Consider the following 16,588-nt stretch of genomic DNA (forward strand, 5'->3'; position numbering starts at 1 on the left):
TTCTCCGTCTTTGCTGAGTTGAAGCCGGTTTCTGCAGTCTTCCAGAAATTTTAAAGGACGGTTTATCTGAAAATAATTTTGTTAGTTCTGGATTGGATGACGTAAATAAAGATCAACTTCGCATTGAGAGACAGAGAAGGATAAATAAAATAAGTAGTTTAATAGCCGTACTTGTAAATGAATTTTCTAATACATTTATTCTTATCGAATCACAAAAACCGTTTATTCACAGTGGGCTTTTATTCGAACCCTGAGAATTGTGGACTGATTTGCGGTTGTTTTGAAATTTGAATGCGGATACAACAAAGTTGTTTTTATTTTTAAGATGAATTTATCTGTGTTAATTTATATCATTTTGATAGCACGTTTTTCTCAATTTTGAGTGATAATCCTTTCAAAACAGGTTATGCTATCTCAAAAAGAGGTAAAAAAAGTTTAAGCGTGTATACGTTCTTCTCGATTGTCAAATCATCTGTCACTTAGTTTTATCATGCCTACATCCAATGTTCCAATAAATCAGTTTTTCAACTTGGCTTGAACGCTAGTTTTAAAAGCGCATTGAGCGCATTATTAAAACCTTTACCAAAGCTCTAATAAAAACAGGAAAGTATGTGTTTTATTGAATCTTTAGCAATACTTTTGCAACTTTTTTACAACACTCTTAAGATAGTGTTTTATTCAAGTTTTAGCAAAACTTTCAGGGCTCTTTTAAAACACTCGATAAATGAAGCATTTCCTATGTTACAATAAAACCGTTTTAAAAATGGGATGCCATCGAAAAGTCTTCATAAAACAATATTAAAATTCAAAAAAGCCAATTGGCTTGATCTGTGTTACTTGGGATTGTAAGGTTTCTAACCCGCGTTCTAAATCTGGCTGCGATTATTCTTTCGTTTATCGGCCGCATAGGCCTGCGGACTTAAGAGGAAACCAACTCCTCGTTCCCGAGTAGCACGTTCTCCTCGTATGCCAGAGTAAAGCAGGACTTGCCCGGACTATGTCTTGTGTTCTCCAGTGTTAGGCAAACGGACTTCGCTCAGTCCCAGAATTTCAAGTTTGAGGCGGCTAGCTTCTTTAGCAAGTTGTGCCAGCTTGCCTTGTTGGGCAAGGGTTAAAACGTTCCAAGTTCCAATTCGTGTCCGTGTTTTCATGCTAAAAGTCGTCGCCATAGTTCCAGGTCGGTCATTTCTTTCGGATTCCGTAACAAGTTAATGAATCGGTAGCAGTAGGTTGTTAGCCTAATGTCCCTATCCCGCGATGGGGCTGCCATCTTGGACTTAGCTGGCGAGAGCCGCATTTCATTGATTCAGACGCTGTTTGAGCCGCCCCTGACCTGCAGTACAGACGCTCGGTTGTTGTTGCACGCCGCCTCTGACCTGGGGAACAGAAGCATACGGCCACCTTCACAGCCTGCATGCGACCAAAGCATCCACCGGGGCTGGGTACCCGATCTCCGCTTAGGTTACTCGCATCCCAGCCGGCACCGCGGGTAGGAGTTGTGAATAAGATATGATATGACTACTATGGGGCCTCGTGTTGCAAATTATCCACCATTTGCCAGCATAAAGTCTGTTTCACAATGAATCCGGTCGCATCTTTACATTTACTGCAGCGCCCCTAGTTTTGATCCGAAAGGTTTGTTTACTTAGTGGTCTAGCTTTGATCTTTCCACCTATAATACTTTCATGTTCTTTCTAAATATTCTACCTTGAATTTTCACAACTCGCCGAAATGCCAAAAATTAAATAAGAATATATCCCGGCGGCGATTAAAATAAGATAACAGAATTACTTAGTGGTGAAAATTTCATCAAGATTGGAGCAGTCAGTCAAAAGTTATCGACGATGGAATGCGAAAGGCGAGAGAAAATTCTGCACACTCACGTAGAGAAACCGACTTGATCAGGGGTAAAGATCGCGAAATTCCTGAAATATCCAAAATCGACTGTAAATTCGGTGCTGCAACGTTACCGAGAGACCCTTACGGTGGATCGAGCAAAGCAACCAGGCGTAAAAGTGGAACATATGACCGGAAGCTGCGAGCAAAGGTAATTCGATCAGTTCATAATAATCCTGGAATCTCCTTGCGTGATTTGGCGAAAAGTTCAAGACGAACCACAGTACAGCTCGACGAATTTGTTTGCGAGAAGGCTTGCGGTCGTATCATGCAAGCAAAAACCCCAACAGGACGATGCAACAAAACCTGGTTGCCAAAACCAGGGCAGGGAAGTTGTACGAAAAAGTGTTGACAAAGTACAACGGATGCATTTTGATGGACGACGAAACTTACGTCAAAATGGATTTTGGACAAATACCCGGTAACAAATTTTATCTTGCGAAGCGTAAAGATAATGTTGCGGGTCGATTAAAGTTTGTTTTCGCAGATAAATTTGCTCGTAAGTTGATGATTTGGCAAGGTATCTGTAGTTGTGGGAAGAAGACTAAGATTTTCATCACTGGGGACACAATCAATGGAAATGTTTACGAAGAAGAATGTCTCCAGAAGAGGGTTTTGCCATTCATTCGGTCCAACAAAGGTCCGGTGAAGTGCTGGCTGGATCTGGCAAGCTGCTGCAACAGCCAGGATGTCGTTAAGTAGAATATAAAATAATTCAGGTAATACAGAAAATGTGTTCTCGTGGTTTTATACATATGTTTCCATTTCAAAGCCGAAAACCAAGTATATATGTAAGAGCAATTATTTCTTATCATTAAGTTTTCGCCGATTTGTTGCAACACTATATTTTTCTAGCAGAGGCCTATGTACACAATGAGCTCTTATTCTTCCTGAATCCTACAATACCGATTTTTGCCATAAAATCTCTTTTTGATTAAACTTTCAACGTTTTTAAACATGTACCTTCTCATCAGTGGTAAATCAGACAGCTCAATTAGTGGGACGCGTTTTGAAAAATGAGAGTGAATAAAGAAAAATCTCGGTTTTTAACTGTCCAAGCCAAAGTTTAAAGGGAAAATACATTCACTGTGAAGAATATGAACCATACTATTTTTCGTACCTTCATACCTATTTTCCCCAAAATAAAATTAAATCAATGGGAATCCCGGAAAATTTTCAATGGGTCCAAAAATAGGAGAATTTCGACTTCGATGTTTTATTTTTAGACCTTACATCACCAAACATTGTAACGACACCAACAAATCAACAAAGATGCGAATTTTCAATTTGGACATAATACAGAGCCAGTATTGAACATTTTTAAGATTTATTGCCAACTTTATGCAAATAAACTAAAAGTAATTTAATACATTAAAGTTTCATGTATTGCTAAGCTTATAGAGCTGACGGGAAGTAAAAGTGTTTTAGATCATCATAAAAAAATTTAAGTGATTTTAATCGTTAAAATGCTGTAATCCTTTTATATGATATTATAAGATTGAAGATTACATTTTTAATTAATTCTTTCATTTATTTTCAAAAAATCATACTTTTCATATGAATTTTAGTTCTAGGTCCAATGAAAGGTACTAGTTCAGTACAAACATAGGAACAATAGGTTCCAAGTTGGAAATTTTGATCATCGGCGAAACGTGTGTTGAAAATTCTCATTGAAACTTGCAGATAAGATCATGAACTATTAACAAACTTCCTGAAAGATATAAACCACTCGTCTATTTATGAGAAAATCATGATTATTTAAAAACCATCGCTCAAAGGGTCCAAAGTAGGGCAACTAACCCTACATAAAAAATAGTTTTAATTCCATTATTTATTTTTTGGCATCCAACCCATGGTACGCCACTGTTAGATAATCTGCATGATTCAGTTTCAAATATTTCTTGATGGAGTAAACGAAAATTTGCCTTCGCCCCTGGCACCTTTTAAACATGGGCAACATGGGTCTTTTCAAGATGGATCGGGGATCGCCCTTTGAGCCAAGGAAGGAGTTGTTAGTTCTCGCGGAGCATTTGGAAACCAACAGCGCTGCATTCAGAGAAAAAATCTCCAATATCGATACAGGAAGCGCAGTTCACACCGAGTCGGAAGTTTCTTGCCGCTCTCAGCTGATTTTGATTTTTCTCACTGGCGAGATTGGGGTTTCGGTTGTTTGGGAGCAAGTTTGCAATCTCAGCAGTTTGTTTGTGTGGTTTCATTGAGTCTTGCGAAAGACATCCAGCCAGTAACAAACTCTTGTGCCGTTCCTCTCTTTTTAGAGTAGGTTGCTGTTTGCGGGCGGGGGTATTTAGAACTTAAGAGGAACGACTAAGTCGTTGATGATCAGCCAGTTTCGAGCACGATCGCGACATTTCGAGGATCGTATTTTTTTTAGGTGTATGTTAATATGATGTCGTCGATGGTAGGTTTTGTTGCGGCATGGGCAGCTCGCTTCTGGGTACGGACGGGCGGAATTCGTCGTTGTTGGCGTGGAGGAGTCATATAGCAGCAATTGGTCACATTGGAAGAACATTACCGGGGATGGACGGTCGCCTAGAAGAGGAGAACGGCGGCTGGACGAACACAAGAGCAAATATTTTCAGACATGAACTTTCGGGGCAAATGTCGGTGACTTTCGGGTATGGAATGAAACAAACAAAACTCGACTACCTACTCAACCGAGACTGGCGTGAATTGGCGGAATGACTTTTGTTCTGCTATAGATGGATGGTCGATATTTTTATGACCTTCAATTTTGAGGTTCTGTTTTGGCGTTTTTAAGCAAGCGTTTAATACTTCTTGGAGGTTTTGAGTAGGGATAATTAGATTGAATATTGTAGAAAGCTGATGTACGAAGTGCTATTTTATTTGGTAAGGCAAATTTCAGAATTGATTGATCCGGGTTTACTTCAAAGATGTGAATTAAAATTATTTGAAAGATAAAACAGTAGTGCCAACTGTTCTAGACATGACTTGCATAAATAAATAAGTTATTGAGTTGTCAGAATTTCCCAATCAAGAGTATCATCTCCGAGAGCGCGGTCTGTAAAGTATTTACTCAATTAGAACAATTTTGAAACGGGAGCTAACACTCGGTCAGCTCTCTATCAATGGTTCGATTGTGTGATTTGAACAGGGAAAAAGCGTAGGCACGGGAGAAAATAACAAAACTCGCGCTTGTTTGAAACAACCGTAGCACAGACAGAGGGCCTTATCGATAGTTAATGCTCAGAGTTCATCGATGTCGACCTCGCTCCAAAAGAATTGCTGCCACGGTTAAGCGGCTAGGGTGGTTCAACTAAAATAAAAATTCATGAATATTCATTTGGAAATTTTTAATTTTTTAATATAAACTTTCTTGAGTAACATATTTCAAATCAGTTACCTAGTCAATGCAGTCGTAGTTCCAGTCACCGTTAATGTGACCGTTTCTGCTAGAGTGTCCTCTCCGGGATTTCCCGGGAATTATAAAAATTCGGGAATTCCCGAATCCCGGAAAACGCTTAAAAATCCCTGGAATTTCCGAATTCAATGAAAAGTGCTAAATTACTGAAAATTTACACGATCAAAATTGGAAACATAAATCAGATTGAGCAAGAAAAATGATAGTTCTGTCTTGATGAAGTAGTCTTAAATATTATTTTTTCTGAAATCTGATTAATACATTGAATTTAATGAAAAATGTTTTTCCAATCGAAAACTTAGTGTAAAAGTGAAATACGACAAAGAATCTATAATACCAAACAGTAGACCCTCTTAGAGGTTTGAAGGTTGAAGGGAATCACATGGTTTTCATTCCAACTGACAACGACGGCGAGACTCTAGCTCTCTGCTGTATATCTCTTGACCGTGTTTCTGCTGTGGGAGGATCAGCCTACGTTTCTAGGGTTTCTCTACTTTGACGCAACGAACTTGGCACTTGGGAGGCCTCAAAGCTTCTCGACTCAGTCGCGCTGTTTTCAGCCAGCGTCTTTAGCCGTCCCTGCCCTGAGTTGGAATGCGGCGCTGAGGTTCTCCAGCCTACTTATGCGATAGTCATCCAGGCAAGTATTAATTTTTCCCCAGAATATTCTTGTTTTGTGATGAATTTTCACCTAACCGCAGATCCTACGAAGTTTTCCTAAACACATCTCGTCTACAAGTGCCTCAATTGCTTCTCGAGTTTCGACACCAGGACGCATCGATCTGAGCCCTTGGGATATCCCTGAGCCCTTCGACTCAGTCACGCTGCTTCCTGCCTGCGTCATCAGTCGTCATGCCCTGAGTTCGTTGGAGGTGATGAGGTTCTCTAGATCACATTTACAGGCAAGGAGATACCCTGTTACGACGAAAACATCTTTTTCGCATAGTCAGTTTTCGCTTTCCGACAGATGCATCCAGGTAAACACTCCTAATCTCGGAAATCCAGCGTTTTCTACTGGGCCTCCAGCACCGAAACACAACGAACAAGGAACTACGGAAACCCCAGAGCCCTTCGACTCAGTCATGCTGTTTCCTGCCAGCGTCAACAGTCGTCTCGGTCCTGAGTTCGTCTGTGGCGAAGGGGTTCTCCAGCTTGTGCTATCAGACAAGAATGATATCATAGACAATTCTTCTCCGTGTGATAGAATCTACCTTTCCAGTGTCAATTCCTGCCTGGTCGATTATTTGCTTGCTATTTCGTGCTCAGTGCTCATGTTACGATATCATTGCCTTTACCGAAACCTTTATGATCCTCTTCAGTTAAATTGTTAGCCCAAATTATGCAGTGTTTCGTTGCGATCGTTCGCAGTTCGCACGGAGGACTCTTTCTCCAGACAATTCTCTGCTTCTTCTGGTGTGCCTCAGGGAAGCCATTTAGGGCCGATTATCTTCTTAATCTACTTCAACGATGCGCTCTCACTCCTTGACGGCCCAAAGCTATGTTATGCTGATGACCTAAAACTATTTTACAACATCAACGGCCAGAACGATATTGATTTCCTACAAAATCAATTTAACCTCTTCGCACACTGGTGTGATATAAACTGCCGGCCTTTGAATCGCAGTAAATGTGCAGTCATCAGCTTTTCAAGAAAGCGGCAGCCTTTTCCTGCTGAGTACTTCCTCGGAGATGAGCCAATCGCACGCGTAGAACACATCAATGATCTGGGTGTAATTCTAGACCGGAAACTGGAATACAGGACACACACAAACTACGTTGTCGACAAAGCCTCGAGAAGTCTTGGATTCTTATTTCGAGTGTCCAAGGACTTCAAGGATGTGTATTGCCTGAAAAGTTTGTATTGCAGTATTGTTCGCTCTATCCTTGAATATGCATCAGCTGTTTGGTGTCCATACTACCAGAATGGGGCCGAACGGATTGAGGCTATACAGCGGCGCTTCCAGCGATTCGCCCTTAGACACCTGCCTTGGCAAGACCCGTTTCACTTGCCAAGCTATGAACATCGATGCCGTCTCATAGACATTGACACTCTTCAAGCCCGCAGAAACGCAACACGAGCTTCCTTCATCGCCGATCTCTTGACATCGCGAATTGACTGCCCCACGCTCCTAGAAGCCATTCCTCTAAGTGTGCGACCCCGTGGACTTAGAAATCAAGATCTTCGATTGTATGTTCCCATTCGTTCGAATAATTATGGAGCTAATAGCGCTATCATCGGTTTAATGAAAACATTCAACCGTTTTTCCGAGCACTTCGACTTCGACGTTTCGAGAGGTGTTTTCCGTAGTAAAGTTTTAAGTGTATTGAGAACCCTGTAATTAGACTTAGTACTTTTTTATATTAATTTTAAGTCATCATTTGGACCAATATGTGTTCCGTTGATTTGTAATAAATAAATAAAAAAATAACATTTTGTTGATCGTATAGAAAGATCAATAGAGTTGTTTTGAATCACAGTAGAATTGTGTAAAGATCAATATTTAATCCCACTGTACAATTAAGCAATCTTCCATGCTTGCGATCTATGATGATATGATGATCCATGAAAGGTCGTACAGTAATTGTGAGAACATCGTATAATGGAATTTAAACAATCTATTCGTACATGTCATTCAAAGTCGCTTATTGATATAAACTTAATCGGTAAATAATTGTTAATAATGCAATTCCTATGCTTTTCATCTTATGTCAACAATTGCAAAATTGGATATCCTTGACGAATTTTGTTGCAAAAATGAAGGTAGTTTTAATTAAGAAAAAATTATAAAAATGAAAAAAGTGGCACATACAGTCGGCGTTTGTTAAAACACAGGCAACGCTTCAATAAATCCGGTTTTGAGATAAACGATTCAGATAACCAGAAATCGTAAAATCGTGTTAATTTAAGATTGTGTAAGCATCCAGTTTAGATTGGAATTATATAAACACCATGTTGTAGCTAAACCAAGTTATATTTTATCGTTTCTGGTTTGTATAGTTCATTATGTACGATAACATTTTGTTAATCATATAGAAAGATCAATAAAGTTGTTATGAGTCACAGTAGAGTTGTGTAAAGCTTAATATTTAATCCCATCCCACTAAGCAATCTTTCATGCTTGCGATCTATGATGATATATTATTTCCATGAAAGGTCGTACAGTAATTGTAAGAACATCGTATAATGGAATTTAAACAATCTGCAGATTTTCGAATTGTTTAACAGTACAGTAAATAGCTAGCTAAGATCGCACAGCACTGAATACAATTATTGATTGTAATAGAATCGTCCATGAGAGTTTAAAGTTGTATATCAAAAAACGGCATCTATAAATAGATTTGAAGTCCGAAATGATGCAGTCAGTGGTATTTTATACGATCAACTGAATTTTCAACGGCACTTTCAACTGTACATGAACAAATTTGCTTGTATGTATCAACATGAAATGGTGCCGATAAAGTATCGAAGGACAGGGATCGGAACGTTGTGAGTTCGAGACTGAGGGAAGGTATAGATGAAGTTGTATATTGTTCATTTTTTTTGCAGTAAACATTAAATTCTATTGTATTTATGTTCACGGCGATTCATAGAAAAATCGTAATTAGGGAAAAATATAATTGCTTTGGGATACAGTAATAATAAATTGTATTAAATGGTGAAGAAAGTTGTGCAAACCTCAGGCTACCTGCAAATGGAAATTGTAATCAAATTGTAAGATAGGCAATAGAAATTTGTAAGTTGTACAATCCTAAGATTTTGTGCAAAGCAAAGTTGCTATCAAGTTGTTGAAAACGCAATACAAAGTTTTATATTTTCAAGGTGAGCAAAATTTGGTCCGTATATTGCCTCCACTTTGGTACAGGCTCATATAGAATATTCTATATAACTTTTCCAGATTGTACAAAAGTGTGTATATCTCAGAAACAACTGAAATATACAGACCAATATGTTCACTGGGTAGCCCCCTTAACAGCAAAAAACTTACTGGTGGTGGAGTGTTACTTGCCGTTAGATCTAAACTGCCGGCTTTGCTTATCGTAGACGTTTCCTGGGACGATCGGGAGCTTCTTTGGACCCGCATTGACCTCGGTAATAAGAAACTCTATCTAAGGTTAGCGGCGACCTTGTCAGCACTTATTGCTCTCCTGAGGGTGACATACTCGTCATTGGCGACTTCAACATGCCCGGCCTAAAATGGTGATCCTCTCGAAGTGGCTTTCTGTTTCCAGATCCTGTGCGTTCTTCGTTCCCGGCATCTTCTAGCGTATACTAAGACGCCCTGAGTACAGCGACTTTACGTCAGATAAATAATATCGAAAATGAAAACGGACGTATGCTCGACCCCTGTTTTGTTAACGAAGGTTTCAGGACTCCAACGATTGACTTAGCTCCCGCTCCCCTTGTCAATGATGTTCCACATCACCCAGCCTTAGTGGTCTCTCTCTATGCCGCAAGGATATATGCTCCAGTGAAGGGAACGGCATCTATAAAGACTTCAAGAACGTGAATTTAGAGGCTATCTTTCTCGTCCTTGAGTCCATCGAATGGGAAGTTGAGTTCGATACTTCTGATCCAAACGTAGCTGCTGAGACATTTTCGAACATTCTCAACTACACTATTGATCGCCATGTTCCGGGACGTAGGGTGGCTACAAATCTGCGGACTCCCTGGGTCACTAAAGAACTGCAGCAACTGTAAACGGCCAAGAAACGTGCACTCCGAAACTCCAACAAGCACAAATCCCCTTACACTAAGGGAGAATACCGCAAACTAAACTCTGCTATAAAAAAGTCAGTAAGCGTAGCTTCTTAAATTATCTAAATCGGTTATAAAGGAATTTCAAGACCAGTCCGAAATCTTTTTGGAAGCACGTAAAAAATCAATGGAAAAAACCAAGGCTTCCGTCATACATGTTCCTTGACAGCGACACAGCGAATTCTGACCCAGAAATTTGTGAACTTTTTGCCGAGAAATTTTCTAGTATTTTCACAACTGGGGAGTTCCTTGGAGCAACTGACCAGGGTTGTCGGAAATATATCACCTCCAGAGTAATCTTTGAATGGTATTCGAGTCGACGATGCAGCCATCCTAAAAGCGACAGCTAAGCTAAAAAAGACATCTTCTGCGGGTTTACCAGCTACTTTTTTCAAGCGTTTTATGCCATCTCCGCTGACACCCATCAGACATATTTTTCAATCATCGCTGGACTGCGGAATCTTTCCCACATTGTGGAAAGAAGCTCACATGTTTTCTGTCCACAAAAAGGGAGATTAGAGAGATGCAACTACCGCGGAATCTCCGCTTTACGCGCGATCGCCAAACTGATTGAACTGGTTGTTTTGGATCTAATTTGCGCATTTTGCAAGCATCACTTCTCCAACGATCAGCTCGGGTTCATGCTTAAACGATCCACGACTACAAACCTACTGAGTTTTACATCGTTCGTGCAGAACTGCTTTGCCAAGAAAACTCAACCAGACGCCATTTACACACATCTCTCTTCGACGTGCGATAAGGTGAACCACGATATTGCAATCGCAAAGCTCGAACGTTTAGGCTTCTGTGGTTCCCTACTAGATCGGTTCTGGAGCTACTTAATGGGACTAAAGTTATCCGTTCGTACGGGTAAATCCTTTTCTAGACAGTTCGTTGCCTTTTCTGGAGTGCCCCAAGGAAGTCATTTGGGACCGATCATTTTCGTGATCTATTTTAATGATATACTCTCGCTCCTCGCTTGCATGTGTAGATGACCTGGAACTTTTTCACACCATAAACGGCCAAGACGACATCAACATCCTGCAACAGCAATTCACCACTTTTGCTCACTGGTGCGATATCAATTGCTTGCTTTTGAACCGCAGTAAATTCACGGTTCCTGTCGCCGTTCTTTCCACCGTTCCTGTCGCCGTTACAGCCATCGTTCTCGCCATCGATCCTGCCATCTCAACTACTGCCGTTCGTACCGCCGTCTCTGCCGCCGTTTCTGCCGCCGTTTCTGCCACAGTTCTAGCCACCATTCCAGCCACCGTTCCAGCCGCCGTTCCTGCCGCCGTTCCTACCGCCGTTTCTGCCAACGTTTCCGGCGCCCTTCCAGCCGCCGTTCCTGCCGCCGTTCCTGCCGCCGTTCCTGCCGCCGTTCCTACCATTGTTTCTGCCAACGTTTCCTCCGCCCTTCCAGCCACCGTTCCTGCCGCCGTTCCTGCCGCCGTTCCTGCCGCCGTTCCTGCCGCCGTTCCTGCCGCCGTTCCTGCCGCCGTTCCTGCCGCCGTTCCTGCCGCCGTTCCTGCCGCCGTTCCTGCCGCCGTTCCTGCCGCCGTTCCTGCCGCCGTTCCTGCTGCCGTTCCTGCCGCCGTACCTGCCGCCGTTCCTGCCGCCGTTCCTGCCGCCATTCCTGCTGCCGTTCCAGCCGCCGTTCCGGCCGCCGTTCCTGCCGCTGTTTCTGCCACCGTTCCTGCCGCCGCTCCTGCTGCCGTTCCTGCCACCGTACCTGCCTCCGTTCCTGCCGCCGTTCCTGCCGCCGTTCCTGCCGCCGTTCCTGCCGCCGTTCCTGCCGCCGTTCCTGCTGCCGTTTCTGCCGCCGTTCCAGCCACCGTTCAAGCCACCGTTCCAGCCGCCGTTCCTGCCACCGTTCCTACCGCCGTTCCTGCCACCGTTCCTGCCGCCGTTCCTGCCGCCGTTCCTGCCGCCGTACCTGCCGCCGTTCCTGCCGCCGTTCCTGCCGCCGTTCCTGCCGCCGTTCCTGCCGCCGTTTCTGCCGCCGTTCCAGCCGCCGTTCCGGCCACCGTTCCTGCCGTCGTTCCTGCCGCCGTTCTTACCGCCGTTGCTGTCGCCGTTCCTGCTGCCGTTCTTGCCGCCGTTCCAGCCACCGTTCCAGCCGCCATTCCTTCCGCCGTTCCTGCCACCGTTCCTGCCACCGTTCCTGCCGCCGTTCCTGTCGCCGTTCCTGCCGCCCTTCCTGCCGTCATTCCGGTCATCGTTTCAGCCATTGTTTAAAAAGCCATTCCTGCCATCGTTCATGCCGCCGTTTCTGTCACAGTTCCTTCCGCCGTTCTTGCCGCCGCAGGCAAGGAGGAGGAGTAGCAGGGGCGGCACCAGCTGCAGCAGGAGCAGGAGATTTTCTGCCGTGGTTACAACAACCAATCGGTTTCGTACACAATGGTTTAGCCGTTTAAGTAGTGCGGGCTCAAATATACTGTTTGAAGTTCCGGTAATTTCCGGAAACAATTTGAGCCTGCAGTACGTAAGTTTTCCTTAGGCGCACATATCACCTACTGTAACTCAATTGAACCACCTTGATCGTCCACGTTTATTTCCCCCTCTGATTCTTGATCAGTTTTTTTCTATTCTAAGACTGACCGCTGTGACCGCGCGGGACAGGTCAACAGATGATATGACGGCAGGGCCGTACCGTCGAATATCAAACACAAACAGTGCACACGTAGGTTCTTTGAGCCATATTGTAAGCGTTCTCTCAGAGAGTTAGGGTATACGGAAACTTGGACCTGGGGAGCGACGTCAGGGAAAAGGGGAGCCAGTCGGTAGTTTATTTCCGCGAGCGCTTCCCCCTTGAGAGTGAGAGAAAATGTTTTGAACGTGAGTTGGAACGAGTTTCCTCAATGCTCCGAGAGAGCGAAGGAGTGATCGAAGAAGGAAGATAGGTCTACCTGCCCGTCTGGTCTGGTTTGGATTGGACCGGCCGGGAGGGCAGAGTTGGGTTGGATTGGAAGCAGAAAAAAAAAATCAACATAACACATCGTCGTCGTTGGCGGCGCGCGGCAGCGGTTTGTTGTTTTAGCATTTTCACCGGAGTCAAGTGAATCAGTCAGCTTTCGGTGTTTGTGGTGTTCGGAACAGAACGGCAGCGCCAGACGTTGAAGGTTTTATTAGAATTCTTGGGGGAAGAATTGTTTTGTTTTGTAGTTTGATTCGCCGGTTGGACGGAAGGGTTTAGGTGACAATTTCCCCGAACCCTTTGAGTGTTCTTGGATCATCAGGTACAACAGAACACGTTGTCAGTGTGGTTTTTTCGTTTGTTTCTATATGCGTGGAACTAGGTGTTGTTGTGGGTGGCGAGTGACTATTTTCCGCCCGGGACTCCCACGCGTGGAACTGTCGAATCGCTCGTGATTTTTGTTGTGTGTTCCGTATGATGAGGTCGGCTCGAAAAGGGCTCTGAGTTGCAGCTCTTTGACCTTTTACCTTCGACGCGAGTTGATGCGCATCAGGCACACGTGTTCGGCTAGGCTCAAGTGTGTGCGCGCGCGGGCGATGCGACGAATGTGCGGTTTTTCGTTGCGATAAGACACAAACGTAGCCAATTGTACTTTTTTCTGTTGTTGACGTTGTTGTTGATTTTTTTGCCCCCGCCTCTGATAGTGCCCGTGTTTAGTCGTTGTGGTTTCGCTATATTTACGAGTAGAAATATTTATAATGACAATTATTGCTGTCGTAACGAATATGGATTAAGTCGTTCGTTTGTTGTATTCTATTCTGTCGGTATACAATACAGCACAACATACCACATCAGCAACGGCGACGCCGCCCGGTCAGACAAGTTCAGAGAACCAACCCCAAAGGTCTGCTGCTCCAAGTGTTTGCGGTCTATGGGAGTGAAGAAAAAATGAATTAGAGGCAAAAAAAACGAGGAAAACAAATAGTTGTGAACGAGTTCAAGTGATTCCAACCACGAGGCGTTCTGTGTAGTTCTATGTGTGTCTCTGGCTCGGCCAAGAAGAATATCGCTATTATATTATTATTTGTCCTAACCCGGTGTGTGAGTGTCGGCTAAGCCTATCTATAGTTGTGTCGGCTTAATGTGGAAGCACTAAACGCAGAGCGCGAGCAAAGGAAAAAACAGCTCGCTGTGTGACATTTTGACTTAAGTCACTTGAAATGTCAAACCATTTATAAGTTTAAATGTTACATCGGTTTCGAGTTTTCGAGTGAGCATGCGAAAGGTGTACTGCACATATTCTTGAAAATATACACCTAGAGCAGAATTCTAAACCCACATGAACCTGAGATGACGGTTTGTGATGGCACTTTGGAAAGATCATCAAAAAGAATCGAGCAAAAGTGCTACTGAATAAGACCTATCGCGACTAAAGGAGAGTGGTTGAGTGGGCAGAAGTTGAAAGGTGGAAAGCAACTGAAATTAATATCACGTCGCTGCTGATATCGCACTTGCTGCAATTTTTCAAAGTTCGGAGATCATTCAGCCAGTGTATCGGTGATTTTTTTCCCCGAATCAACTACCAATTCTGTCGCCTGCCCTCCCCCTACAAATGGATATTGGATACGTGACATATCCGGCGCGGTGATTGAAAAAGGTGTGCTGGTGCTAGACCTGGACCGTATAAATGCAAATAAAACAATAACGTCCGATTGACTGTCCTGGTCTGTCCAACAGCTGAATTATTTAACGTGGCGACGACGCGTCGGTGATAATAACAACTAAGTAAGTATTTTTTACTTTTGTGCGAAAAATTCAATTTTATTTTTAAATTTTAAATCTTACCATTTTTAATCAGTTAAAACAACGACGCTAACTACTATCCTTACATTATCAAACTATTGCTTCATGGAAATGTGACTTGATCGTGTTTCTGAGCCAACGCTCTCGGAATGTTGACATTTGTCTGCGGTAAATTGTCATTGATCACGATGGTTGGCGTTCCCATATATCTTGATCGCCGAGGAATTCTCGGTTTCGGCATTTGAAACCAAAAAAGACTATCTTTGCTCCCTATTTAGAACATAGTCTCAAATAGCTTATAAGCTTCTAGGATTAATGGTACAAACGTTAAAAGTTATTAGATGTTTTGCATTCACAAAACGCATAACGAAATGTTGAGTCATTTATATTTGTTACTAGAAATAAATTTTTGAAAATAGATCAATACAATACACGACTTTTCCTGTCAGTTCTAAAAATACAGAAAATGGAGTATTTTTTCCAAAGAAGATGCTTTCTACGATGAATCGAACCAGGTTTTCAACTACAGTGAGTGAAATTTGTGTTTGTGTATGCGATTTCGACACGCCCAGATTTTGACTGCCCCCGATTTTATCAACACCTAATTTTATTACGATCTTGTCACCATATTTGTTTCAAATAAAAAAATTAAATATTAACCCATTTTCAATTGGATTGAAATCGTGATAATCGAATCACTTGGATCTCACTTCAATAATTATAAATGACGCTTTAATGATGCCTCGTTTTTCAAGGTTATTTAGGCAGCTAATGTTTAACATCTATTCGAATATATTCATCAGAACAAAAATATACATTCAATTACTGTTGTCCCTAAAGTTTTAAATTTTGAATTTACCAGCAGATTTACTAAGAAATTTTTCACTTTACCCTTGTTGACATTTTGTTTCGTTTTCCTTCTGATAAATAAGCTCGTCAAGCTATTCAAAAACAAATTTGCGATCTTTTTGCAACTCGTGAATTCTATTTTTGACGGTCGCCATTGCGGAATCGTCAGCATCTAGTTTTCTTGACAATATTTAAAATCAATCAATGATCGATGTCTTTGGTTATGGAATTTGCAATTAAGATAGAATTTCAGACAGAAACTACCCGCGAGAATATTTAACATGAATAATATTTTGCATTTCTTAAAATTCCGACGGCTTTGAAAATTTAGCTCAACTTGTACAAAGTGTAGTATGATTCTTGGCCAAAATAAATAAAAATAATTTAATTAAGATTAAGCAATCAGAGTAAATCAGCCGAATCTGTCAAGTTAGTCATTTAAAATCAGGGAAGCTTACTTGATTAATAACTTGTTAAAAAGTGAATGGATACATGAAACTGTTATACAAAGTTCCAAACTGAGAATTGAAAACTACAAATAAAAGTTCGACAGGTTTTTCAAAATCTAATTAGCAGTGAGAATAAATGGAAGAAAATTTCTATTCTGAAAATATATTTGAAAACCTCATCACAGGCAAAATATTTGTAATTTATAACACAATTTACCTTTACACCTTTGATCACACATGAAATTTCAAGTGTGATGCCTGCAGCCAATGTTTACCAAAATCACAGAAATTTTCAACGAAGTTTCAGTAACGGAAATATTTTTTTAAATTTTTGATTAAGAGTTAATCACCAACGATGTAACCTTTCAAAGCCGTTCGCTAAATATCCGTTTCGGGGAAATTTGTGTAGTGGTTTGATTTCGTTCTCGTGGCTGTAAATGTTAACCGATTTGGATGAAATTGTATTCATTGAGTAGGTTATTTATTCTAATTACTCAACATTTAAAAACAAAGTCGAT

The 16,588-nt window shown here is 42.0% G+C and overlaps 2 protein-coding genes across 5 annotated transcripts in view; both read left to right on the forward strand.

Annotated features, from left to right (window-relative positions):
- The first annotated feature begins 11,009 nt into the window (after positions 1–11,009).
- LOC129742283 (transcriptional regulatory protein AlgP-like) lies at positions 11,010–12,290 on the forward strand. Its single transcript, XM_055734164.1, has one exon. The coding sequence runs from the start codon at positions 11,010–11,012 to the stop codon at positions 12,288–12,290; it is 1,281 nt and encodes a 426-aa protein (XP_055590139.1).
- Positions 12,291–13,133: 843 nt separating this feature from the next.
- LOC129747952 (homeobox protein 5) overlaps positions 13,134–16,588 on the forward strand; it is a 338,407-nt gene continuing 334,952 nt past the window's right edge. For 2 of the 4 annotated variants that reach the window (XM_055742382.1, XM_055742385.1), the window contains exon 1: positions 13,134–14,754. The gene's annotated coding sequence lies outside the window, so the exon portion shown is untranslated. The remainder of the gene's footprint in view (positions 14,755–16,588) is intronic. The other 2 variants (XM_055742383.1, XM_055742384.1) reach the window with 2 other exon arrangements.

This window comes from Uranotaenia lowii, chromosome 2 (genome assembly GCF_029784155.1).
Source record: "Uranotaenia lowii strain MFRU-FL chromosome 2, ASM2978415v1, whole genome shotgun sequence".
NCBI classification, from domain to species: domain Eukaryota; kingdom Metazoa; phylum Arthropoda; class Insecta; order Diptera; family Culicidae; genus Uranotaenia; species Uranotaenia lowii.

Excerpts from the sequence above, each read along its gene's own strand:
- LOC129742283 (XM_055734164.1), top strand. The coding sequence starts at position 11,010 with ATGATATACTCTCGCTCCTCGCTTGCATGTGTAGATGACCTGGAACTT.